We start from the raw sequence: 27,500 nt of genomic DNA on the forward strand, positions 1-27,500 counted from the left end.
AAATGAAGAAAATGTAATGAGCTCTTTTCTGGTATGCCAATTTAATGGTTGTTTCTGGAAATTAATTAAGATCTTCTCATTCTAACTACAAAGCTACTCAATGTGTAACTTGGCTTTCTGCCAATCCCTGAAGACTATCTGTTATTAATTTATGGAACAAAATGTGTCAATGAATGGACTACAGGGAAATTATTGTTGTATGAAAAATATGTGTGGTTCTAACTAATTCAGTTCTATATTGATAGCTATGTATGCATGCTTACAGGCACATATTAAAACACTGGTAGAGAACATGGTGCTTGTATTTCTGTAGATCTGTGAAAATCATTAGGCATTAGGCATAACTGGCAACAAGTCTGTTATTCAAAGGTCACCCAAATATGTAAAGATTTATCTCAAATGCATAGATAAGGTAGAAGACTGTTGGTAATATTAGGCCATAATGATATCAAAGAAACTGTCTTTAGGGTAACAATAAATTATTGATTGCATGTGTCATGATCCAGGACTCTATTCTAAAACATACATTAGTCCTTCTTTCCACTTATGAGGCAAATTACAACAGTGCTGAAATATAACTGACAATGGCAACAGTATATTGTTCAAGCTACAGATAGAACGCCCATTGTCAGCAGTAGCTACATAAATCCCCTTGATTACTCAATGATTCAAATAAAATAATAGTAAAGAATAAAAAAGTGAAAAAATAAGAAAAGAATAATAAAGAAAGATTCACCACTGAGATTCTGGAGTTGATAGTCGTGTGCCCATGAGGTGTGTTTGCTTGTGTGTATTAATGGTGTGTGTCTCTCTTTTACTGGTGAAGGCCATGGCTGAAAGCTTTATGTAAGTGTCTTTTAACTGTGCCTGTCTGTAACTTAATGTGTCTTCTTTATCGTGAGTAGCAATCTGTCTTTTTCTAGAATGAGATTTTCACTCTGCAGCGGAGTGTGCGCTGATATGAAACTTCCTGACAGGAGAACTTATGTAAAGTTTGGAAGGTAGGAGACGAGATACTGGCAGAAATAAGGCTGTGAGGACCGGGTGTGAGTCATGCTTCGGTAGCTCAGATGGTAGAGCACTTGCCCGCGAAAGGCAAAGGTCCCGAGTTCGAGTCTCGGTCGGGCACACAGTTTTAATCTGTCTTTTTCTACATTGTTGATATTCCGACCAGGAGATTCTAATGTTTGATTTTTAAAGAAAGAAAGACAGAAAGAAACTATCAAATCAAATTCACACTTTTCCCCTCTTCTGCAGTAAAACGATACAATAATGAGTCTTGTCAACATATAGTTGAGGTGAGCACTGAAACTGAAGTCCTAGAAGTAGGTCTACAGAGAAACTTCAGATGTATCTGCCATATGAAAGCTCCTGAAACAAAGTTTTCAAATGCTGGCTATGCTTTATGTGTACCAAATCTAGATCAAACAGAAAGGCAATGATTATAGCATATGGTGTACACTTTAATTCATAATTAAATCATGGAGTAATCTGGGGAATCTCAGTCACCAGGAAGAGAGACACATAAATTCATCCAGGAGCATGTACGTAACAGTTAACAGTTATATCTAAAAACAAAGATGATGGGACTTACCAAACAAAAGTGCTGGCAGGTCGATAGACACACAAACAAACACAAACATAGACACAAAATTCAAGCTTTTGCAACAAACAGTTGCTTCATCAGGAAAGAGAGAAGGAGAGGGAAAGACGAAAGGATGTGGGTTTTAAGGGAGAGGGTAAGGAGTCATTCCAATCCCGGGAGCGGAAAGACTTACCTTAGGAGGAAAAAGGGACAGGTATACACTCGCACACACACACATATCCATCCGCACATACACAGACACAAGCAGACATTTGTAAAGGCAAAGAGTTTGGGCTACAGTTAACAGTTAGTTAAATATATTTATTTGCATGTTCTTTGGATCATAATTGTTGTCACTTGCTATGATGTGGAAATGAATAGCTGAATTCAATATGTCAATATATAGTTGAATTCAATATGTATGTACTTCTGTTGAAGGGACTCACTTGCAGGAAGAATCAAAACTATAACCCCAAATGGAAACACCAAATATGTGAAAAAGATTGAACCTGACCATCTGGCATCAGTATGTAAATGTGGATGAGATGGGGGTGGGGGGAGGGGGTGCAACATTTTACTCAGTAAATGGATTAACAATTAAAATAAGGTGGAAGGCAGTGGGATATCACCAGTAAATGTAAAGTTAATTTAATCTGTCAGAAATCTTCTAGCTTTTTCTTTTTAATGCCTCAGGGAGTCTGTTTACTGGTAAATTTGCAATTACTAGTGGTACTACACATTTATTTTGGACTGACAGAATGAAAAATATGCGAGATGAGAAAAGGGCTGTATAGAAAAAAATTCATCTTCCATTACAACAATGAAAGGTGTTGGAAAATTGAGGAATTAAAGAACAAACCGTTGGGATATTCAGCTATTTGGCATCCTGTGTCCTCGTTTTAATCCCACATACAAAGAAATTTGCAGCTGCAAGATCTATATACAAGACCTGTCCCATATATATCCTCCCTCCACCACCTACTACAGTCTGGTCACAAGCATCACTTATTCCATCAAAGGCAGGGATATCTGTGAAAGCAGTAATGTGAACTACAAACTAAGCTGCAGCCACTGTGCTGCTTTGTATGTGGAAATGACAACCCCAACGCTGTCTGCCTGTGTGAATAGCTACCAACAAACTGTGGCCAAGAGACAACAGGACCATCCAGTTCCTGAACAAGCTGACCAACACAACATGTTTCACTTCAATGACTGCTTCACAGCCTGAATCCTTCCTACCAACAACAGCGTTTCTGATTTGTGCAGGTGGGAGCTCTCCTTGCAACATATCCTGCATTCCTGTACCCCCCCCCCCCCCCCCCCCCTCAAGGTATAAACATCGCTAATCCTTGTCCTTCACTCACCTCTACCCTTCCCTGCTCCCACTACGCAGCCTTAAATTCCACCTATGCCCCCACTAGCTATTTTCACTTCCTCTACTTCTCTCCTTTTCCACTCGCCTCCCCTCAAAACTGCAATTAGCAGCCCTACCCTGTCCGCATCACATCTCTGCGTGCTCCCACAAGTAGCATTACATCTTTCCCCCACTACTACCTCGCTATCCCTCTTCCTCCATGCCCCAGCCTCTTCCTTAACCACACCACCCACAGAATGCTTCTCCAATTAGGCACAGTTGCTATATGCCACCTAGACTCACCGACTAGATGGTGGTCATGTGTGTGAGAGTTGTGCTTGTGTGAATGGGTGTGTGTTTTCTATTTTAGAAGAAGACTTTTTTGCTGAAAGCTCTGATGTATAGCAGTGTTTTTGTTAACTGTCTACGACTCAACATCTCCTCTATACGTTGAAGTTCAATCTATCCTTTTCAGAAGATTGTTGTTATTTCATCCTGGATTTTCATTTGTTTAATTTTTATTGAATTATATCATCTGACATCACAGAATAAAAGTACTGAAGAATCAATATAATCACTTGTGACTTTTCATTAACCATAATATACAGGATAGAATAAGTTTAACATCCTTTTGACCATGCCTTAGTACTGCACACTCCAAGACACTGTGCTGAGACTAAGAATAAGATATAATGGACATCATCAAACAAGATAAGTTAAGTGTCCAGTCTCTAGAAAATAAAACAGGAACTGAAATTGAGGGTAGCAAAGCAAAAGCTGTTTTCAAATGTTCCTTTACAAAGGAAAACACAGGAGAACTGCCCAATTTTAATCCTTATACAACTGAAAAGATGAGTGAAATAAGTATTGGTGTTCATGGCATTGAGAAACAGCTGAAATCATTTCAAACTGAACAAAGCATCAGGACCCAATGGACTCACAGTCAGATTTTATACTGAATTTGCAGCTGAATTACCCCTCTTATCCAAGTATCCATGAAACTACCATCCAGTGTCCCTGACATCGTTTTGGTGTAAAATTTTAGAAAATATTTGAGTTCAAATATAATGAGGTATCTTGAACAGAATGACCTCCTCAACACCAATCTGCATGAATTTTGAAAATATCAATCATGTGAAACACAACTCACACTTTTCTCACATGATGTACTGAATCAAGGCAACCAAGAAGATGCAGTATTTTTTGATTTCCAAAAAGCAAGGTTATCAAGTGAAATTTGTGACTGGATAGAGGACTTCTTGGCAGGGATGAATACAGCATGTTATTTTGGATGGGAAGTCATCATCAGATGTAGAAGTAACTTTGGGTGTGACCCAGAGAAGTGTGTTGGAATACTTGCTGCTCATGTTTTATATTAATGACCTAGCACACACAATATTAATAGTAAAATCAGACTTTCTGCAGATGATGACGTTATCTATACTGAATTACTATTTGAAAGAAGCCACATAAATATTCAGTAGGATATTGATAAGATTTAGTTGGATCTCGATAAGATTTCAACAAGATGCAGAGACTGGCAACTTGTTCTAAATGTTCAGAAATGTAAAATTTTGCACCTCAGAAAATGAAAATGAAAATAAAATAAAATAAAACACAGTATCCTACGACTGTAATATCAATGAGTCATTGTTGGAACTGGCCAACTCACACAAATACCTGGGTGTAACACTCTGTAGGGATATGAAATGGAATGATTACACAGGCTCAGTCATGGGTAAATCGGGAGGTAGCCTTTGGTTATTGGTAGATTATTGGCGAACTGCAATCAATCTACAAAGGAGATTGTTTACAAATCACTTGTGCAACCCATCCTAGAATACTGTTCAAGTGTGTGGGACCCATACCAAGTAGGACGAGCTATTGAATGTACACAGAGAAGGGCAACACGAATGGCCACAGGTTTGTTTAATCCATGGGAGAGTGCCACAGAGATACTGAAGAAACTGAAATGAAAGACTCTTGACAACAGACGTAAGCTATTCTGACAAAGACTGCTAACAAAGTTTCAAGAACTGCCTTTAAATGATTACTCTAGGGATATACTACAACCCCCTTTGGATCGCTCACATAGGCATCATGTGGATAAAATTAGAATAATTACTGCATGCACAGAGGCATTCAATCAATGATTCTTCCCATGCTCAATATCTAAATGGAACAGGAAGAACCCCAAATAAGTGGTACAAAGGGATTTACCCTCTGTCATGGACCTCATGGTGGTTTTGCAGAGTATAGATGTAGATGTAGAAGTTGGTATAATTATTAAAGCATCACATTCAAATTAAGATTCAAGTTTTAACCATCATATCTTTGATTTAGCTCTGTAAGCAGTTGAAGAACACTGAGTCAGACCAATCCACTGTCCAGAAAAAGATGTCAGCAAGACACATTGTAATTTTTAATACTAAGATTCGAAGAAAACAGGGGTGAAAGGGTTAGAGCATGAACTGTAATTCATGTAATAATACTTTTTATTTTGAGCTGCTGAGTCGCAGATAGGCACAACAAGAAGACTTTCACAAATAAAGCTTTCCACCAGTGCATGATGCGGGTAAGGGGGAGGCTAGGGCAGGGAGAGTTAGGGATGTAAGGTAGGTGTGAGAGACAGTGAAGTGCTGCTGGGGAGCACACAGGGACAAGATGTAGAGAGGGTAGGGCAGCTATGTGCAGTCGGGAGGTTATATGGAGGGCAGTGGAGAGGTAGGGGTGGGGAGGGGGGGGGCATTGTGGATAAGTAGTAAAAAGACTGGATGCAAAGGTGGAATGTGGGCTGTGAAGAGCTGGAATGGGAACAGGGATGGGGCCGGATGGATGAGGACAACGACAAATGAAGGTTGAGGCCAGGAGGCCTAGGGCAACGTAGAATATATTGCAGGCAAAGTTCCACCTTTGCAGTTTAGAAAAGCTGGTGTTGGTGGGGAGGATCCATACAGCACAGGCTGTGGAGCAGTCATTGAAATGAAGGATGTTGTGTTGGGCAGCTTGCTCAGCAAGAGGATGGTCCACTTGTTTCTTGGTCACAGTTTGTTAGTGGCCATTCATGTTGACAGACAGCTTGTTGGTTATCATGTCCACATAGAATGCACCACAGTGGTTTCAGCTTAGCTTGCAGATCACACGACTGGTTTCACAGGTAGCCCTGCCTTTTATGGGATAGGTGACATTTGTGACCAGAGTGGAGAAGTGGTGATGGGAGGATGTATGGGACAGGTCTTGCATCAAGGTCTAATACAGGGACATGAGCCATGAGGTAAGGGGATGGGAGCAGGAGTTGTGTAAGGATGGACAAGTATATTGTGTAGGTTCGCTGGACAGCTGAGTACCACTGTGGGAGGGGTGGGAAGGATAGTGCGCAGGACATTTTCATTTCAGGGCACAATGAGAGGTAGTCAAATGCTGCCAGAGAATGCATTTCAGTTACTCCAGACCTGGGTGATACTGAGTTATGAGGGGGATGCTCCTCTGCAGCTGGACAGCGAGACTTTGGGAGGTGGTGGGAGACTGGAATGATAAGGCATGGGTGATTTGTTTTTGTACAAGGTCGGTAGGATAATTACGGTCTGTGAAGGCTTCAGTAATACCCTTGGTATATTTCAACAGGGACCGCTCATCACTGCAAATGCGACAACCATGGGTGGCTAGGCTGTACAGAAGGGACTTCTTGGTATGGAATGAGTGGAAGCTGTCGAAGAGGAGGTATTGCTGATGGTTAGCAGGTCTGATATGGATGGAGGTACTGATGTAGCCATCTTTGAGGTGGAGGTCAAAATCTAGGAAGGTGGCTTGTCGGGTTGAGTAGGATTATGTGAAGCAAATGGGGGAGAAGTTGTTGAGGTTCTGGAGGAATGTGGATAGGGTGTCCTCACATTCGTTCCAGGTACCAAAGATGTCATCAATGAATCTGAACCAGGTGAGGAGTTTAGGATTCTGGGTGTTAGGGAAGGATTCCTCTAGATGGCCCATGAATAGGTTGGCACAGGATGGTGCCATGCTGGTGCCCATAGCCATACCCCAGATTTGGCTGTAGGTAATGCCTTCAAAAGAGAAGTAATTGTGGTTGGTTGGTTGGTTGTTTGGGGAAGGAGACCAGACAGCGTGGTCATCGGTCTTATCGGATTAGGGAAGGATGGGGAAGGAAGTCGGCCGTGCCCTTTCAGAGGAACCATCCCGGTATTTGCCTGGAGTGATTTAGGGAAATCACGGAAAACCTAAATCAGACGGCCGGACGCGGGATTGAACCGTCGTCCTCCCGAATGCGAGTCCAGTGTCTAACCACTGCGCCACCTCACTCGGTGAGTAATTGTGGATGAGGATATAGTTGATCATGGCGACTAGGAAGGAGGTTGTTGGTTTGGAATCCGTCGGGCATTGGGACAGGTAGTGTTCAATACTGGTAAGGCCCTGAGCATTAGGAATGTTAGTGAACAGGGAGGTGGCATCAATAGTGACGAGCTGGGCACCATGTGATAAAGTGACAGGAACTGTGGAGAGTCAGTGGAGGAAATGGTTGGTATCTTTTATATAGATGGGTAGGTTCTGGGTAATAGATTGCAGGGGAAGCTCTATGAGAGCAACAATTCTCTCAGTGGGGGCACAGTAATCATCCACAGTGGGGCATCCTGGCTTTTGCTAGGTGGCAGGTCTGAGGGTGGATAAGTGTGAAGGAGGGGGAAGGCAGATGTGATTGGATTAAGTGGAAAAAGTTGGTGTGAAATGTTATAGAACAAAGACAGAGTGGAAGTGGGGGAGGGGGGGGGGGGGGGAGTTCGTACGATTAGATACAAGATCATATGGCACCAGAAAGGTGCTTGAAATAACATGTGAAAATACAGGAGAGTGATCAGTTTGGAGGTACGGGATTAATGGTGTTGGGAGGAGTAATGTGGAATGTAAGACATTGGACAAACAATCAGCATGTCTTGTAGCCATCTTTTGTGCATGACCGAGGTGGCTGACACAGTGTGGTTCATAAGTAGAGCATGCAGGGCATTTTGTAAGGCAACAAGTGAAACACAGGAAAGAAAGAGAAAAAAGGACGGGCTTTGAGTATAGTGATGCATTAGGAAACAGTAACAAAGGAAGACAACACTGGGTTAGGATCAAAGAAAAGCTGTCAGGCAAAAATCAAACAATGGTAAATCCAGGATGGAATGTAACAATATTATGAAAAGGAAAGTTGCTACTCACCATACAGCAGAGATGCTGAGTCGCAGATAGGCATAACAAAATGGTTGTCGCAAAAAGCTTTTGGCCAAGAAGGCCTTCTTCAAAACTAGACAACAGACATGCACACACACATTCACACAAATGCAACTCCTTCCTAAACACCCATAATCCTAAACCCCCACCTGTTTCAGATTCACTGATGACATCTTAGCGAACTGAATCGAGGTTGAGAACACCCTATCCACTTTCCTTCAGAACCTGAACAGCTTCTACCCAATTTGATTCACCTGGGCCTATGCAACCCAACAATCCAGCTTTCTAGATGTTGACCTCCACCTCAATGATGGCTATATCAGAGCCTCTGTCTATATCAAAGGTAGTAATCACTAGCAATACCTCCATTTTGACATCTGCCACCCATTCCATACAAAAAAGTCCTTTCCATACAGCCTAGCCACCCATGGCCATTGCATCTGCAGGGATGAGCGGTCCCTCATGAAATATGAGGGTCTCACTAAGGCCTTTACAGAGTGTAATTATGCTCCCAACTTTGTACAAAAACAAATCTCCCCACCACCTCCCAGCCACAGAGGAGCATTCCCCTTGTAACCCAGTATCACCCAGGAGTGAAGCAACTGAATTACATTCTCCGCCAGTGTTTAGACTATCTCTCCTCATACCGTGAAATGAGGAATGTCCTGCCTACTATCCTTCGCATCCCTCCCACAGTTGTATTCCGTCGTCCACCAAACCTACACAATGTACTTGTCCATTCTTACACAACCCCGGCTCCCAACCCCTTACCAGATGACTCATATCCCTGCAACAGACCTCAACGCAACACCTGTCCTATACATCCTCCCACCACCACCTACTCCAGTTCGGTCACAAACATCACCATCCCATCAAAGGCAGTGATCTACAAGCTAAGCTGCAACCACTGTGCTGCATTTTATGTGGGAATGACAACCAACAACCAATCTGTCCACATGAATGGCCACTGACAAATTGTGGCCACGAAACAAGTTGACCACCCTTTTGCTGAGCATGCTGCCCAACACAACATCGTTCATTTCAATAACTGCTTCACAGCCTGTGCCATATGGATCCTTCCCACCAACAGCATCTTTTCTGAATTGCACAGTCAGTAGCTTTTCCTACAATATAGCCTACTTTCCCATAACAACACAACATCCTTCATTTCAATGACTGCTTCACAGCCTGTGCCATATGGATCCTTCCCACCAACAGCATCTTTTCTGAATTGCGCAGTTGGTAGCTTTCCCTACAATATAGCCTGCTTTCCCGTAACACTCCTGGCCTCAATCTTCATTAGTCACTGTCCTCACCCATCCAGCCCCTTCTCTGTTCCCATTCTAGCACTACACAGCCCTCATTCCACCATCGCACCCAGTCTTCTTACTTCTTTTCGCTACCTCCCACCTCTCCACTGCCCTCCGTCTTACCTCCCGACTACACACAGCTGCCCTACCCTTTCTCCACCTTGTCCCTGTGTGCTCCCCAGCAGCACTTCACTGTCCCCCACCCCTACCCTATATCCCTAACTGTACCTGCCACAGCCTCCTCCTTACCTCCAACCAGTTGCCACTCCCATCATGCACTGGTACTGCTGTTCACAATGTGGCATCATTTGCCATAGACTGCAGTCATGTGTGTGTGAGTTGCATTTGTGTGAGTGCTTTTTTGTGTGTATGTGTGTGTGTGTGTGTGTGTGTGTGTGTGTGTGTGTGTGTGTGTGTCTATTTTTGACAAAGGCCTTGATGGCCAAAAGCTATATTAGTGACGGTCTTTCTGTTGTGCCTACCTGTGACTTAGCATCTCCGCTATATGGTGAGTAGCAGCTTTCTTTTTCATCATATTCTTACATTCCCTTCTGGAGTTTCCATTATTTACTTTTTATTTGGCATTGATCTGGTATTCATACAGCCATGAGACACATTATACACTTGACACAATTGTTTGCAGTAAACAGGGTGTTTCAGAAGTAATGGTCAATAATTCACATGTGGACAGTACAGACTAAAAGCAGCTAAATTGTGCCAATAAAGATGGGTCCACAAATCTAGCATTGTTGAGATACAATACGTTTTCTGTTGTGGTTCATCAGTGCCTAAGAACACAGGGCATCTCTAAACGTTAAAGTAGGTGTTCAAAATGTTGTACTTGCATCTGAATGCAACATGGAACTAGTCTCTGAAATGAGTTGTGAATCCTCTCAGGCAGTCCTGGGGAATTCTGAAAATGCTGGAAGGCTTCTTCAATCGGCAAGCATAATTCCTCAAAATGGCTGACCTCGGTAGTATAATGATGCTTTTGACATGACCCCACACACAGAAATCCACGGGACTTAAATCCATAGACCTTGGAAGTCATGACACACACCCTTCTCCACCTATCCAGTGTTTACCATATACTCGAGGTAGAAGCTGGCACATTTGTAAATGAAAATGTACTGAGGTGCCATCATACTTGAACCCCATGTACAGGCATTGGTCCAGTGGGAGTTTGGAAGTACAGTCCACAGAGACTGCATGTACTGCTGCCCAGTTATTCTCTGTGGTAGGAAGTGTGGTCCAATTATACAGTCTCCGAGCAGTCTGGCCCAGACATTCAATCAATAAAACTGCTGATGTCATGATACTGCTTACAAACAGGAGATTCAGGGTACACTGCTGTTGCAACTATTGACAGAAATTCTCTCTATGAGGGAATTCTGCATTGTTTACGGCTTGCATTCACTGGAGACGATATGGACAGAGTACTTGCTGATGTAAAATCTGCCACAAACTGCTATGACTCAGGACATGCTCTTGGGTAGCAATCATCCTTGTTGAAGTACTTGGATGTTTGAGTACAATGCGTAAAACCCTTTCCTCAACATCAGGTGTTATGGATCTGGGTCAACCTTCTCATACATCATGTGCGAAACTCCTGGTTTCTCTAAAGTACTGATACAACTTGCTATATGTACATCTGTTGGGCTGCCTGCAGAGAGAAACAGCTTTTTCATACAATTGTGTGCCTCAACACACTGCCATTCGCTTTGCCATAGACAAAGTGCATGTCAGCATACTCTTCATTGGTGTAACCTCTGTCTGTGGTGCCTTCATGTTTGTAACTGATTGCAAAGCCAGTATGTCCCACTACGCATAAAGTGAAAGGGTAGTAGTTGCACATGACCAAACAAACAGATAGTCATTCCCAAACATTGAGATACCAACATAAATACTTTGGTATATAGGAGCATTTGCAGTTGGCTCCCAATCTGAATTAATGCAATACCTCAGCAACGTGAATTTGCAGACCCATGTTTACTGGAGTTTTTTTGCTACTTTTGGCCACTACTTCAAAAATACCCTATGAATTCCCAAAATATTCATCCTATGCTCACAATCTTCCTCTGATACATACTCCCACATATATGCAATCAAATACCAATTCTTAATATAAAAATAAAAAGTAACAGTTCACCACAATGAATTTTTCTTCTACTGGGGGTAACTGGGTTTGGTTCTAATAACCAACAACACACCAAGATTACAAATACTATGACTCTTTTCTTTTTTTTTTAATTATGTATTTCAGAATCTTGGTCTAATAATGGTTACTAATACCTGAAAACAGTAATCAGTAATACATTGAAAACACATTTCCCTGGAAGTCCAGAATGCTGCAAAAATTCCTACAGTTATTAATGTTGCTTTTCTTATATGTAGATCATGGCATAGATTGCCTAGTTAGGCTTGACTATGTTACAGTAAAGCCAGCATTATTAATACTGTGTCAAGTAATTTTCTCATAATATAATATTCTTCCCAAATACGAGTATACTAATAGAAATGCATGGCAGTTAAAAGAAGAAAACAAAGTTGAAGAAAGACATATTCAGAAAAGAGTGAGAAACAATACAGTGAAGCTAGCACACGAGATGGAAAAAGGATAAAAAAAAGAAATAAACATGGTTGCTGACAATGTGACAGAAATACTGATACACTTTTTGGAATTTTGAGAGGGTATCTACACCAATGATAGCAGATAATGCTTTAGTTTCCTCTTGAATGCAGCATGGTTTTGAATCAGGAATAGGTTACTGACTAGTTTATTCCAGACTCAGATGCTGGTCACAACGGATCTTGTACAATAGTTATAGAGTCATGATAAGTATTTGATATGCAAGGGGAGGTACTGAGGACATCAGTACTAAGAAAATAAAACCACTGTCATCCCAAACATTAGGGCAGTGTCGAATACTTTACCACATTGCTCAGACTGAAGAAAACAGAACGTGCAAAGATCAAGTTGTGCATGTAATCACAAGCATCCTAAGTGAACATAGAATGTTCTGACACGATCAAACAACCCTATGTTACACACATATTGTATGCAAGCACTCATGGTTGGTTTTTGAGACCCACTCTCCGAACAATAATAAAACTACTTGTATACATGTTTGCTCATTTATAGGTTACAAGGTTGCAGAAAATTCTGCACCTCTAATACTTACAGGAAAATTCTGAATGTAATTCAGCCAAATTCTGCACCCTCAAATGTTGAAACTGAATAGAAGCTGATTGGAGGATTTAATGTGGCCCAATGAGTCACAACTTTGCCTCATTTAAAATGATACATAGCATCAAATGCACTGACAGCTCAGTGAGGTGTTTAACTTAAAGTGTATAGAGGGTGCAGTTCAAGTGGAACACACATGTAATGTTAGTAGTTGGAAAGGTGAATGGTCAACTTTGGTTCATTGGGAGAGTTCTAGAATTCTAGGAAACTGTAGCTCATCTATAAAGGAGACCACATGTAGAATACTTGTATGACCAATTCTTGAGTACTGCTTGAGTGTTGCAGGTCAGATTTATGGAAAATATTGAAGAAATTCAGCGGCATGCTGCTAGATTTGTTACCAGTAGGTTCAATCAACATGTGAGTATTACAGAAATGCTCCATCAACTCCAATGGGAATCCATGGAGGGAAGGTGACATTCTTTTCATGCAACATTGCTGAGAAAGTTTAGAGAAGTGGCTTCAGTAAATGACTGCAGAATGATTCTATTGCCTCCAACATTCATCATGCATAAGGACTGTGAAGACAAGATAAGAGAAATTAGGGCTCATAAGGATGCATATATGCAACCATTTTCCACTCACTCCATTTGTAAGTGGAAAAGGAAAGGAAATGACTAGTAGTGGTACAAAGTACTGTCCACTATGCACCATATGGTGGGTTCTGGAGTAGATATATAGTTGTATATTATAAAGTTTAGCTGTGGTTTTACACAGTATTAGCATAACATCTCCTGTGGTGACTAATTTTTTGTCCATTGTGTCATGAAAGTGTGCTTACATACTCTGGCACTACGATATGAACAAGAAAATTCACTAGTATACAAACAGCACAGAATGCTAAATACAGTTTGTGTAGGCACACTCAAAGTAGTATTAGAAACTGTATGATTACAACCAACATTTTTAAACTGTATTAATAGCTACAAAATTTTGACCTCGATCTGAGATCAGTTCCTAACAGTAGCACAACACAGAGTCATGTTGTTGTGTGGCTAGTGTAAGGAAATGTAATATAACAAACATGTCTTGCGCCTTGTGTAGCACATGTCACACTAAATTATTCACATTCATTTCAAGGTCTGTACTATTATTGAGCTCGATTTTTTTCGAAATCAATCAATACAGACTCTACAGTGCAAAGAGACTAAATAATCTCAGACATTCCACAATAAATAACATTGTCTCTAATTAGGTCTTGTTGCAACAGACAAATAGAGAAATGTTTCATTTGTGGCTCCAAATTTATTTAATAATACAAGCTGTCACAATTGAGTTTCCATATCTGCAATGAGGTACATAAAATATGATCTTACCTCTCGCGAAGTTTGAAATAATTTTCTAGATGTCCTGGTTTGTCAAGGTTCCTCTCAATATCTTGAAGCATATGATGAAGATATCCTCCTATGTTTTGTTTCTCATATGGATTTAATTGTGACAACAGATCATTTTCCTCTATCCAAAAAAATGGAAGAGCATTTTGTTTCAGCAAATAGTCCTTGAAATCATTAAGCATCTGAAAAATGCAGATGATATTTTTTAAGAATAACATCTTGCAATAATTACATAATTTAAATAGGAACTGAATGGTTCATTTAGTCAATTAACAGATAAAACAGTATTTGCAGTATATAGTCTATTAAAGAATTTGATACTTGATTGGATGTCTAGGACCTCCACCTCAGTAACAACATGGAATTCCATGGTTCTCTGTATAAACCATCAGTTATGATTAAACTCATAGACAATTATTGGCCAGCACTTGGTCTATTTCCCCCATTTGCTTTCATATATGTAACAATGTTACATTACATTTCTTTGTTATTGTCACTGTTACATAATTTTCTGAATGTTGTACGTATGATGGTAATGTTGCCTTTTTTATTCACAGTGTTTTATTTGTTTCATTAGGTTGCAATCACATGTTTGATCTTGGACCTTAAAAAGGAGTTGGCTTTGGCAAGTACTTATTATAGAAATTACACTGACTCTCCACTGACCCCACCAATTTAAATCCTGGATTCCTACTTGTCAATGTTAACACCACTTTACAATACACCAACATCCATAATGCCCATTGTCTTGATGCTATTGGGCAGTACCTCTCCCAGACCCTAAACCCACTACCTCATACCTTCTGCACCTTACTAACTGTAACCAAACATACAATTACATCGCAGGCATACTAACAAATCTAAGACACAGCTGTGGGCTCCCGAATGGCATACACTATGCCAGCCTCTTTATAGACCATGCAGAGAAAATCTTCCTAGCCTCCCAGAAACCCAAATCCCTGATCTGGTTAATTGGTGATATCTTCATGATCTGGACTCAGAGTCAAGAGACCCTATCCCCATTGCTTCACAACCTCAACACTTTCCCTCCGACCCACTTGATCTGGTCCTCCTCAACTCAGTATGCCACCTTCCCAGATAACGATCTCCTCCCCTCTGATGGCTCCATCCACATTCTGTCCCTGTTAAAACCACCAACAATGTCTGCATTTCGACAGCTGCCATCCGTTCCACACCAAAAAATCCTCCCATACAGCTAGACCACCCAGGGATGGCTTATCTGCAGTGACAAGAACTCCATTTCTCAGTATGTTGAAGGACTCATAAAGGCCTTCACAGACAGACACTATCCCTCAGATCTACTCTGCAAACAGATTCCCCCTGCCATATCCCCACACACAACCAACCCTCCCACCACCCTCAAGAACCAGCTACAAAGGAGCAAGCCCTTCATCATCCAATATCACTCCAGACTGGAACATGTGAACCACGTACTTCATCAGGACTTTGATTATCTGTCATCATACCCTGAAATGAGGGGTATCCTACCCAAGATCCTGCCTGCACCTACTGTCCAGCCAACCTCTACAACATCCTAGTCCATCCCTACGCCACTCCCCATCTCAGTCCCTTACCACAGGGATCATACCCCTGTGGAAGACCAAGGTGCAAGACCTGCCCAACCATCTATCCAGCAATTCATATTCCAGTCCTGTCACAAACTTGACCTACCCCACCAGAGACCAGGCCACTTGTGAAAGCAGCCATTTCATATCTGCTACAATCATTGCACAGCTTTAATATTGGGGTGACCATCAAGCAACTGTCCACTAGGTTGAATGGCCAACATTAAACCATAGCCAAGAGCAAAGTGGACCACCCTGTGGCACAACATGGTGCTGAAAATAACATGCTTGATTTCAATGGCTGCTTCACAACCTACATCATCCAGATCCTCTCCTCCACCACCAGTTTTCCTGAACTGGCAGATGGGAGTTATTCTCCATTCCTGGAATAATACTGTCCACAACCTACGATAACCTACTAGCCCCACACACTCCAGGAACAGTTTCTGACCCCTTTGTCCATCGCATCCTCACAATACACTTTCCCTCACCCTCATTATGTGCCACTATCTGCTGACAACACACCCACCAATCTTTTCTGATCTCTGCTCCTCTCCTTTTCCACTTCTGGTATCCTCCGTCGCCCCGCTCCCCCTCAATAGCCAATAGCCTAATGGTCTTGCCCGAGCCCTGTCCTGCCTGAGCCCTGTCCTGCCCTCTCCTACAGTAGCACTCGCATCCTCTGCCAGGCAGTGCTCTTCTCTGTCCCCCTCCCGTAGCCTCCAATCCCTTCCACTTCTATGTTCCACTCCAGATTACTGCTTTTATTCAACACAACAGTAGCAGACTGGCCAGAACAGCTGAAGATAGCGGTTTTGTGTGCATGAGGTGTGCCTGCTTGTGTGAATATATGTGTGTTTCCCCTTATTTTCTGAAGAAGGTTCTTGCCAAAAGCTCAGGGTGTCACACACTTTTTGCTGTGCTTTACTGCAACTCAGCATGTCATCTTTATGACAAGTAGCAATCCATATTTTTCATAATTATTTAAGTTACATGACAGACAGATTAAAATGATTGCAGAGGTGAATTAGACAGTAGCATATTAGAAATGTGAGTGTTCAGACAGCATACATTTTATAATAACTCAGCAATATGAACATTGCAAAACTGTAGTAGATTGTAAGTTCTAATCATGCCGTAGTGAATATGGGTTAATGAATGTTGTATCGCTAAATATGTAGAAATAAAATGCAATCAAGTTTCTTTCTTAACTGACCATAGAATAATGAGTATAAGGCATCATGAAGTATTATAAAAACAAGTAAAGATAAGGTAATGAACAAAAAACTATTACAGAACATGCCATATGGTACACCTTGAATATGATTATTAGCTAGCATGTGATGCCACAAATATCAGATCTAAGAAATATATCTAAATATTACATCTATATCAAAAGGAGAATTTTAATGAGATAACTGTAAAATTGCAAGACACTTACCATTTGGAGGTGACAATAAACAAACAATAGGAGAAATCATATGCTAAGGCACAAAGGTCCCCAGTAACAAGAACTGCTCAAATGTTTACAATATGTTGCAGCTTGCAGCTCTCAGATATTGAAGAAAAGACATTTTATATGTTTAACATCAAAGCTGCTATTTATTTATGACTGATTATTTCGGTCTTTGAAGTTCTGAGATACATTTAAGTGTCCTAAATTTAAATATGTGCCTTCTGAGAATGGGTAAAGCCCAAAACTAGTCAGCCAGTAAATAACAGCTTTGGTGTTAAACATTAAAAAATGTCTTTTCTTCAAGAACTGCTCAGATGGTCACCCAAGGATGATGTCCTATGGTGGCAAAAATACTATTTAATGAGGCCATCAAAGTGAAAAAATATCACAGCACTGTTCAGAGCACGTTATCTGTGAGGAAATGTTAACCAGAACGGAGAGCTCTATCTTGATTTCTATGCACTTTGAATTCAGTAATGATATTGATGATTATCTAAGAAGACTAATGGATATTAGTCATCCAGGATGTACTAAGCCTCTTGTTAACTCCACTGATACAAACGAGCTCTATCTTGATTTCTATGCACTTTGAATTCAGTAATGATATTGATGATTATCTAACGAGACTAATGGATATTAGTCATCCAGGATGTACTAAGCCTCTTGTTAACTCCACTGATACAAACACAAAATCAATGTTGTGTCAGAGTCACCTGACTGATGACCATGGAACACAACTAGAATATTCAATCACATATCCTAATTTAGAGGTAATGGATATACCCTGTAATCAACCAACTTACAAGGGAAGAGTCAGAGTAACTTCAAAAATAGACATCATTGTAATAAATATGGTATCAGCACACTGTGTGGTGGAAAGACATCCAGGAACCATAACATGATGCTCTATTTTATCACTGGAAGGGAAACCCAAGACACTACAGATATCATGTGCTTTTGGTCAAAATAGAACAAGAAGGATAACTCTGAAGAACAGAGATGAGTGTTTTATTTTCCATTCAGTAAATCATTGGGTTGGTGATGGAGACTTTAAAGTACTAGAACTTACAGAGACTGTACATAGGGCAATTCAGCTATGTTCGTAACTGGAGCGCTGAACACCACATCTTCAAATAACTCCACAGTTAGAAGTCACACAGACCAAGATCAGCTGATCTGGATGGCCAGGCTGTAGGGAAATGATGGCTAATAATTCTAGGATTTCCAAAATTCCTCTGAAGCAGCTGCTTCATTGGCTGTTCAATATGCAAAGAAGTGCTATCTTGTATAAAAATGATTCTACCCACACATCCACACGGTTAATGTACTGGAATGATGATGGTCAGCAAAAGACTCTCATAGTGTTTACCAGTGATGGTACAGGTAACAAGACCTGTAGGGCCATCTCCTAGAAAAAAATACAGCCCTATGATAAACTATAGCATCATCCCACTCCACACAGTCATCTTTGCAGAATGATGTGGTACTCGTTGAAGTGCATGCATATTTCCCAATGCCCATATTCTGCAATTATGCATGTTCACATGTCCTTGGAGATGGAAATGGGCTTCATCTGTCCACAGAATGTCCTATGGCCATTTGTTGTCCACTTCTATGCAAGCAAGAAATTCCAGAGTGAATGTTTGTCTTGCTGGCAGGTCAGCAGAAAATAAATCATGAACATGGGTGATTTTGTATGACAGCAATGCAGGATGTTTCATAGGATTTTATGCACCATACTTGCAGGCATGTCCAATGTTCAGGCAATTCCCCCTACACCGCATGTTTGCACACTATCGCTAAACCCATCCTGCAATGGTGTGGCCACATCTTCAGCAGATATCAGATCAACTGCTTTCCTCCCTCCACCACATCACACTTCAAAATAACTTGTCTTTTTTAATTTTGTGATCATTTTTTCTAGATACTTAGCAGACATCAGACCAATGCTCTTTTTCCCATACCCTTGAGTGCCCAGTATGTATTCAGGGCTAGTGACACACGATCAGTGTACTTGTAAAAGAGCTTTACCAGCAGCTTGCAATTCTTCATGGAGAGTCATCTTGGGTGTCTCAGACACAAACTGAGGAACAGCTGTGTGTAGCATGTCTGTTAGTGTGCATATTCTGATGCATTAATTTCTCAAATATTCATTAAAATTTTTTTGTCCATGGCATTTCCCCCTGCAACAATAATACGCTGTTCAAATTTGACATCATTCTGAGCAGTGGTTCTCTTTCTACCTTAATTATGAACACCCTGTATGTTAGTACAAATATTTGTTTCTGCTATATCACTGTTTGTTTGAGGCTCTCCTTGGGTAGATTTGAGTCTTCCAGCAAATACCTTTATGTCACAAAAAATACATCATGGAGCTTCCATCACCATACAAACTCCCTAGGGGGAGCCTCGAAGTAGCTTTGTCATTGAAAATAGATGATCATGTAAATAAAATGAGAACGTACCTTATTCTTGGAATTTCAGAGAACATTCTCAGGCTCACATGAATGAAGCAATTTCACACGAATAACGATGAGAATGTTCTCAGCTTGAGTAAAAAGATGGCAGAATCACTCAACATAAAGAACATTTTCCAACTTCATATGAAAAAACTAGGAAATTTTCTCACAAGCAGAGACCATTCTCCATTTTCTTTAAGTATGCTCTGTAGTGTACTTCAAGCTGGGTGTGTTTTGGTTAAGTTTAACTAAATTTTTTAAATAAAAACAACAAAATTTATGTTGCTCGGAAGGCAAAGAAAGTAAATCAAGCCTGAAGAAATACTAAAGAGGGAATCTGTACAAGTTTATATAGGTTTAACAATGAAAAACATTATTTGTTTGATGAATCACTTCCTTCCCAAAAATTATGAAAAAGAAGAGAGAGTGCCCTTTCAAATGGAGTAAAAATGAAAATATTAGTGTGTTGTTTAGGAGGCCCACATGTTCATACTTGTGTAGGTAAAGACTTACATATACACCACAGAGCTCTGTCAATGGTGTTCTCAGATTTTTCTTCATCGAGCTACCCAAAGCATCTTTGTGGATTTGATTTTCCAAAAATGTAGGAGAATGAGAAATGGTAAAAGTTAAGTGGCAGTCAATATCAGTTTCCATATGTGATGGGGGCACTCCATTGCAGGCATGTACCAGTCATGAAAACTTCGGTACTGGAAGACAAATACACTAACATCTTTCCCATAATCATTGTGCAGGCAACATTTGATAATAGTAAAATGTTCACTAGTGTTGAAGCTTCATGGCCTGTGAGATACAAGGATATGGAGAAACTGTGATGTACGCCAGAATCTAAGAGAGAACCAGTGTAATGCTTATTTTTTGGAGATGAAGGATATGGCATTGCACCATTTTTAACATCATTCCAGAATACACAACAACCTGGTGAGAAGGCCTAAAACAAACTTCACTCCCGTGGCATCAGCTGACATAGAAAATCAACAATTTCTTGCCAGCTGTTTGTACCATGTACATGTGTTTGCTGCTGCTTCTGCTACTCCTATTACTGGAAGATTATTGTTGTCATCATTAGGCACCTCAAAATCCTCATCCCCCTGTCTGTTTTACATTGTAGTGCAAAACAAAACAAGCTTTGATCATTTTGGGGATTTTGTTTGGGAAGGTATTATTTACTTTTTCAGAACTGGGAAACATGTTTTTACTGTCCATACACAATTCAGTTGTGACAACTGAATTGTGTATGGACAGTGAAAACATTCAGTTGTGACAACTGAATTGTGTATGGACAGTGAAAACATGTTTCCCAGTTCTGAAAAAGTAAATAATACCTTCCCAAACAAAATCCCCAACATGATCAAAGCTTGTTTTGTTTTGCACTACAATGTAAAACAGACAGGGGGATGAGGATTTTGAGGTGCCTAATGATGACAACAATAATCTTCCAGTAATAGGAGTAGCAGAAGCAGCAGCTAACACATGTACATGGTACAAACAGTTGGCAAGAAATTGTTGATTTTCTATGTCAACTGATGCCACGGGAGTTTGTTACTAAACATTGTACAAATAAGCCTAATTTGTGTACCAATATTACGAAAAGGATAGTTGCTACTCACCATATGTTGGAGATGCTGAGTTGCAAATAGGCAAAACAAAAAGACTGTCACAAAATACCTTCACCTCAAAGATGGATATATCAGTACCTCTGTTCAAACCAAACATACTAACCACCAGCAATACCTCCACTTTGGTAGCTGCCACCTGTTCCATACCAAGAAGTCCCTTCCATACAGCCTAGCCACCCACGGGTGTTGCATCTGTAGTGATGAGCAGTCCCTCACAAAATACAATGAGGGCCTCACTGAGCCCTTTACAGAGTGCAATTACGCTCCCAATTGTGTAGAAAAACTAATCTCCCATGCCTTACATTTCCAGTTCCCACCACCTCCCAAAGTCTCACCATCCAGCCACAGAGGAACATTTCCCTTGTAACCAAGTACCACTCAGGACTGAAGCAACTGAATTACATTCTCTGCCAGTGTTTAGACTATCTCTCCTCATACCCTGAAATGAGAAATGTCCTGCCTACTATCCTTCCCACCGGGCCCACAGTGGTATTCTGCCATCCACCAAACCTACACAATATACTTGTCCATCCCCATTCAACCTCTGCACTCAACCCCTCACCTCATGGCTCATATCCCTGTTAACAGGCCTAGATGCAAGACCTATCCCATACATCCTCCCACCACCACCTACTCCAGTCTGGCCACATACATAACCATCCCATCAGAGGCAGGGTTATCTGCGACACCAGTCAAGTGAACAACAAGTTAAGCTGCAACCACTGTGCTGCATTTATGTGGGCATGACAACCAACACACTGTCTGTCCATAGGAATGGCCACCAACAAACTAAGGCCAAGGACCAACTACACCACTCTGTTGCTGAGCATGCTGCCCAACACAACATTCTTCATTTCAATGACTGCTTCACAGCCTGTGTCATATGGATCATTCCCATCAACACCAGCTTTTCTGAACTGCGCAGGTGGGAACTTCCCCTGCAATATATGCTATGTTCCCGTAACACTCCTGGCCTCAACTTTGGTTTGTCATTGTCCTCATCTATCCAACACCTTCTCTGTTCCCATTCCAGCACTACACAGCCCTCTATTCCACCAATGCACCCAGTCTTTTTACTTCTCTCCTTTTCTGCTACTGCCCCACCAACACTCTCTCCCCTGCCCTCCATCTAACCTCCCAACTGCACCTAGTTGCCCTACCCTCTCTCCATCTCCTCCCTGCACACTCCCCAGCAGCACTTCACCGTTCTCCACCCCTACCCTGCTATCCCTATCTCTCCCTGCTCCGGCCTCCTCCTTAACCCCAACCAGTTGCCTCTCCCATCATGCAGTGCTGCTGCTGCTCATAGTCTGGTTTCAGCTGCCAGAGACTGTGGTCATGTGTGTGTGAGCTGTGTTGTGTGTGTGTGTGTGTGTGTGTGTGTGTGTGTGTGTGTGTGTGTGAGAGCGTGCATGCATGTGTGTGATCCATTTTAGATGAAGACCTTGTTGGCCAAAAGTTTATTTTCTGACATTCTGTTTGTTGTGCCTATCTGTGATGCAGCATATTCGCTATATGGTGATTAGCAACTACACTTTTCATAATACTGTTACATTCCATCCCAGATTTTCCAGTGCCTAACTTGTATATTATTTTGTAATTCTGTAGTATTTTGATTTTTCTTGGAATTGTCAAAATTTGATTTGGAAACCTTACTTTTACCAAAAATTGTTTCTATGGTGTGAAGAAGGTGTTTGCCAGATACTACAGTAGAAAAGGGCACACATAGTTTATCATGCAACATTTCAAACTGGAACCTGTTACTCTTATTGTTTCACTGAAAAGAAATTTGTATTGAATCATCCAGACACAATTAAGGAACTCAAATCAAAACACCCCTTTTGCACAGTCAATATACCTCACGTTATTGTAAGGAAATGTGCTCCCATCATAGTCAAGCCTCTAGTCGACATCTAAATTGTCGACTCTCAGAGGGTACATCCACAAAAAACTGAAAATTGCCAAAGAAAAGCCCCTCTACAAAAAAGTGGTAAAACTTATGTTTGCATCTATAGGCTCATATTACTCCTATCTGGGTTTTCCAAAATGACAGAGCAAATCTACTGAAAGAGATTAAAATTTATAGGAAAAATAAATGTTTTACAGGCACTCAGATATGCTGAGACTTCCATCTCTTCATTCCTGAATGAAGCTTTAAATGCAACTGAAAATAAGGAGCATATTTCTGCAATTTTTCTACACTTTTTAAAGGTATCTGATGTCATAAGTCGAAACATCTTGCTTACAAAACTGGAGAGTGTAGCAATTAGGAGATCAGCTCATAAGTGACTAAAATTGTACTTACAAAATGGAGGGCAAATAGCTGAACTTGCATTCCAAGAAGGGAACACCATGAAAACCCATCACTCAGAAAAACTGTGTATTAAGTACAGTGTATCACAAGGCTCAATTTTGGGACCAGTTTTGTTTTTGTCCTCTGTAAATGACCAGAGACCAACCAGCCATCACAAGTAAATTAAACTTGCACAAATGTGTTAGTCAAAGGAATGACTGAATAAGAGCTGTAGAATGAAATGAAAATATGGATCTCAGACACTACAAACTGGTTCTGTGCAAACAGTCTTAACACGCACACACACACACACACACACACACACACACACACACACACACACACACACACACACACATATGCGCGTGCACGCGCGCACACCACTTACAATGAATCTACATCCTACAAAATTTCTTGGAATATGGATCCAGTGGGCTCTGAGATACGTCAAACAAACAAAATGCATAACCAGTAAACTGAACGCCATCTGTTACTGCATAAAAATTCTTCCAAGCTGTACATCAAAGTGAATAATAAAATATTTATAGTTTGGTAAAGTAGAATCTCTGCTGTGATATGGCATAATCTAGCACAAGTCGTTGCATAGTCCAAACGATAATTCTATAACCCATTGAAAGGGCTTTTCCTAGAAGCTTGTGCAAACCTTTATTCAAAAAACTTCAAGTCCTCCCATTGACTTTGTGACAATGTTCACCTACTTTATTTCTTCATTTTTTGTCTCCAGTGTCGATGTACTGGCCTAAAAAATAGGAGGTGGAAGTGCAACACATGGTTGCATTTCACAGTCTTTTACTTTCACTGTTCACAACCCCCAATATTACACATTTAATATGGCCAGTGAACTATTGTTTAACTTTCGATAAGCCTCATTAATAGGTTGCAGGTGAAAGTCCACACACTGCTACAAGAGTTCACTGTTGAACATCTGTGAGCAGTAAAAACATAACCACATAGTTCACTGTTCTTTTGGAATAATCAGGTATGTATGGAACAGACACTGTCATTGTTTCAACACATGACGTAATTGTGTTACACTTATTTTACAGTTAAGTTGATGCATTGTTGTTGTTATTCTAACCAACACAGATTTCTCGTCTGAAACTCAGCCGTGGACTGACTGTCTCTGGACCACAATTAGTGCCCTTACATATCTTCACAATAATAGGTGCCAAAACTACACATTGTTTGAAGTTAAATTTACAGAAATTACAATTAAAACTTAACTCATTAAATTAACTGAATACATCAAAAAATTGGTTCTTTTTAACAGTTTCTTCTACTTCCAGGTTTAGGCTGAATTATTTGTTTAAACCATGAAATTAAAAAATATAAGTACACAAACAATACTTTTGATAAAACTGAAAAATACTTGAGAATTAATTAAGGGCTAGCTTTGCTACCATGTTTTTGAATAGAGCTAAATACTTACTTTAAAATTACTGGTATTTTGTCTTTTAAATGCTTACTATTATTACAGAATTTATATTTGTTTATATGTCAACAACAGAATTTAATTTCCAAAACGATTACTGATTCCACCCTATACCAAAAGATACTAACTAGGAATAGTCAAAATAAATTAGAAAATCAATTACATACATAAAACTAAGCACAAAACTAGACCTGGTGTTTACTCTTTAAAGCTGAGGGCCAACCTTTATGTTTTACAAAAATGCAGATTATATTCATGTATGTTAATGGTAATTAGTTCAAAGTGAAAAAACGAATTTAAGGAGGCAGATAGCAAAACAACAGGGGAAGTAAATATATCCCAGCTTGTTTCGCCACAACTTGTTTACATGTTTTGCAAGGAATACTTTAATTAGGATAATGTTAGATGATAATAACCAGCTTGTAGTTAGAAACTAGGATATTCACACACAAAATACAAAAAGGAACTAGGCTATACATGTCCAACATTCAGATACAACACTGAGACAAAATGGGCCACTCCAACCAGGAAACAAACTGTACAATAAACAACTTTGTGACTTCAAAATGATCAAAAATACTTCAGCGGTTAAAATATCTGTTCATATGCACCTACTGCAGAAGTGTTATTATGGTATACCTGAGTATCTGTCAGGTTAAAGCCTAAATGTGTACATTATTATTTAAAATAAATAGTGACAGTGGAAAATCTGTGAAGATTGTGTTAGGTGTGAAACACTAAAACAGGTTGCAAAATTCAAGGATAGGTGTGCAACTATCTCCTTAGTCCATGCTCTTACAATATAAATAAATATTTGCTAGTATTAGAAAGTAAAATATCATACAACACAGTTTCAAAATGGTGCCATATAAATTGTAAATATAATTTAATTTTGAAATTTGTGTCTTTTATACAAAAAGCTACAGTTGTATACTATGGTCACAAAGATACTGCACAAGTTACATGTCTTTTGTGCAAAAAGATGCTGTGAACTATGATCACATGATATGGTAAGAATGGTAAACATCCCATTTCTTTTTTATGCTCTTACTGAGAGTATCCATGCATGTACCTATTTTGAGATTTAATCACAGTTTGGACTGAATGAAAATAAGTATAGCTGTGTGTATGAAAACTCCTGTGTATGTGTAATAGATATACAGCTTGGAATTGTTATGTTAATTCACACTGTCTCCTCTCATCTTCTCATGATACTGACTTGCCCCTTATCAATTCACAACTGCCTACAAAAATGATGAAGACGGTCAACAAACCAATACTATTCATTACATTTTAGCACACAAAAATAAATACAACTGAGAAGGAGGAAGAAAGAGAGAAAGAAAGAAGTGCCTGGGCAGAGAATATGCTTCGATATTATCAAATTTTTTATTCATTATTTAGGAATAATGGAGATGATTCACCAAAAGTCAAAAGCACTGCATCATCGATAGGTACACAAACAAATGATACAGAGCTTCACTAGCTTTCAGAATGAGCTTCCTTTTCCAAGCTTGTAGGAGATACATGCACAGACATACACATGGGAAGTATCTAGTGGCTCGTGGGAGAGTGGGGAGCTGTCTGTGGGCTATCTAGGGTTGCAGGTAGAGGGGGCAGGTGGCAGATGGCTGGGCACGCAATTTCACAGTATAAAGTGTGAGATAGCAGCACAAAACTAGCTGACATGAACTGGGATGGGGTACTAGAGCAGGGGATGGTAAACACGCACATATTATTGGGACACCAAAAAATCCCTCCCACACAGCCTGACCACCTGTGGTAGACGCATCTGCAGCGATAATAACTACCTCGTCCAGTATGCTGAAGGCCTCACAAAGGCCTTTGCAAACAAGCATTACCCTCCAGACCTAATTCACAAACAGATCTCCCATGCCATATCCCCCCCCCCTCCCCCTCCCCCCCCCCCCCCCCCACCCCCACACACACTTGAAAAAGGAAGTTCATTCTGATAGCTAGCAAAGCTCTGTACCTTTTGTTTGTGTACATATTGACAATGCAGCGATTCTGCCTTTCGGTGAGTTGTCTCCTTTACTACTAAATAATTCATAACCCTCAACCAGAACTTCCCGTATATTATAAATTTTTTATTCACATGAAATTGAGAACTTCCTTGAGAATGTCCTTTTGCTCTGAGAATCTACTCCAGACAATATTCTCTTTTTTGGTCATATAACCCATTATTCAACAATAAAAAAATATATGGAAAGCATTTTAGTATTAAGAATGTTTCAACACTGAAAACATCTATGTTCATGCCATAAATGTTCACGGTCTTATAAATGAGTTGATATCATCTCAAAACTTTAGAAGAATAGTCAGCAAATAATATACTGAAATAAGAACTATCACAAAAATATTTTTATGGTTTTTTTCCATCCCGAAATCTCTCGTGTGTTAAGCCTGCAGCAAGATATGAATCTATGGTGAAAAAGTTAGATTTGAAGACTAAGGATGAATAAACTAGTTATAAACAAGAATAAAACATTATTTTCATCTCAACTCTGGTCCTGTTATGAGATGTAATGAAGAATAATTT

General features: G+C 40.2%; 1 protein-coding gene across 1 annotated transcript in view; it reads right to left on the reverse strand.

Moving 5' to 3' along the window:
• LOC124789625 (cyclic GMP-AMP synthase-like receptor) overlaps positions 1-27,500 on the reverse strand; it is a 285,521-nt gene that overhangs the window by 25,857 nt on the left and 232,164 nt on the right. The window contains exon 9 of the mRNA XM_047257043.1: positions 14,036-14,235. Within this exon, the coding sequence (XP_047112999.1) occupies positions 14,036-14,235 (200 nt within the window). The remainder of the gene's footprint in view (positions 1-14,035; positions 14,236-27,500) is intronic.

Source organism: Schistocerca piceifrons, chromosome 3 (genome assembly GCF_021461385.2).
Source record: "Schistocerca piceifrons isolate TAMUIC-IGC-003096 chromosome 3, iqSchPice1.1, whole genome shotgun sequence".
Classification (NCBI taxonomy): domain Eukaryota; kingdom Metazoa; phylum Arthropoda; class Insecta; order Orthoptera; family Acrididae; genus Schistocerca; species Schistocerca piceifrons.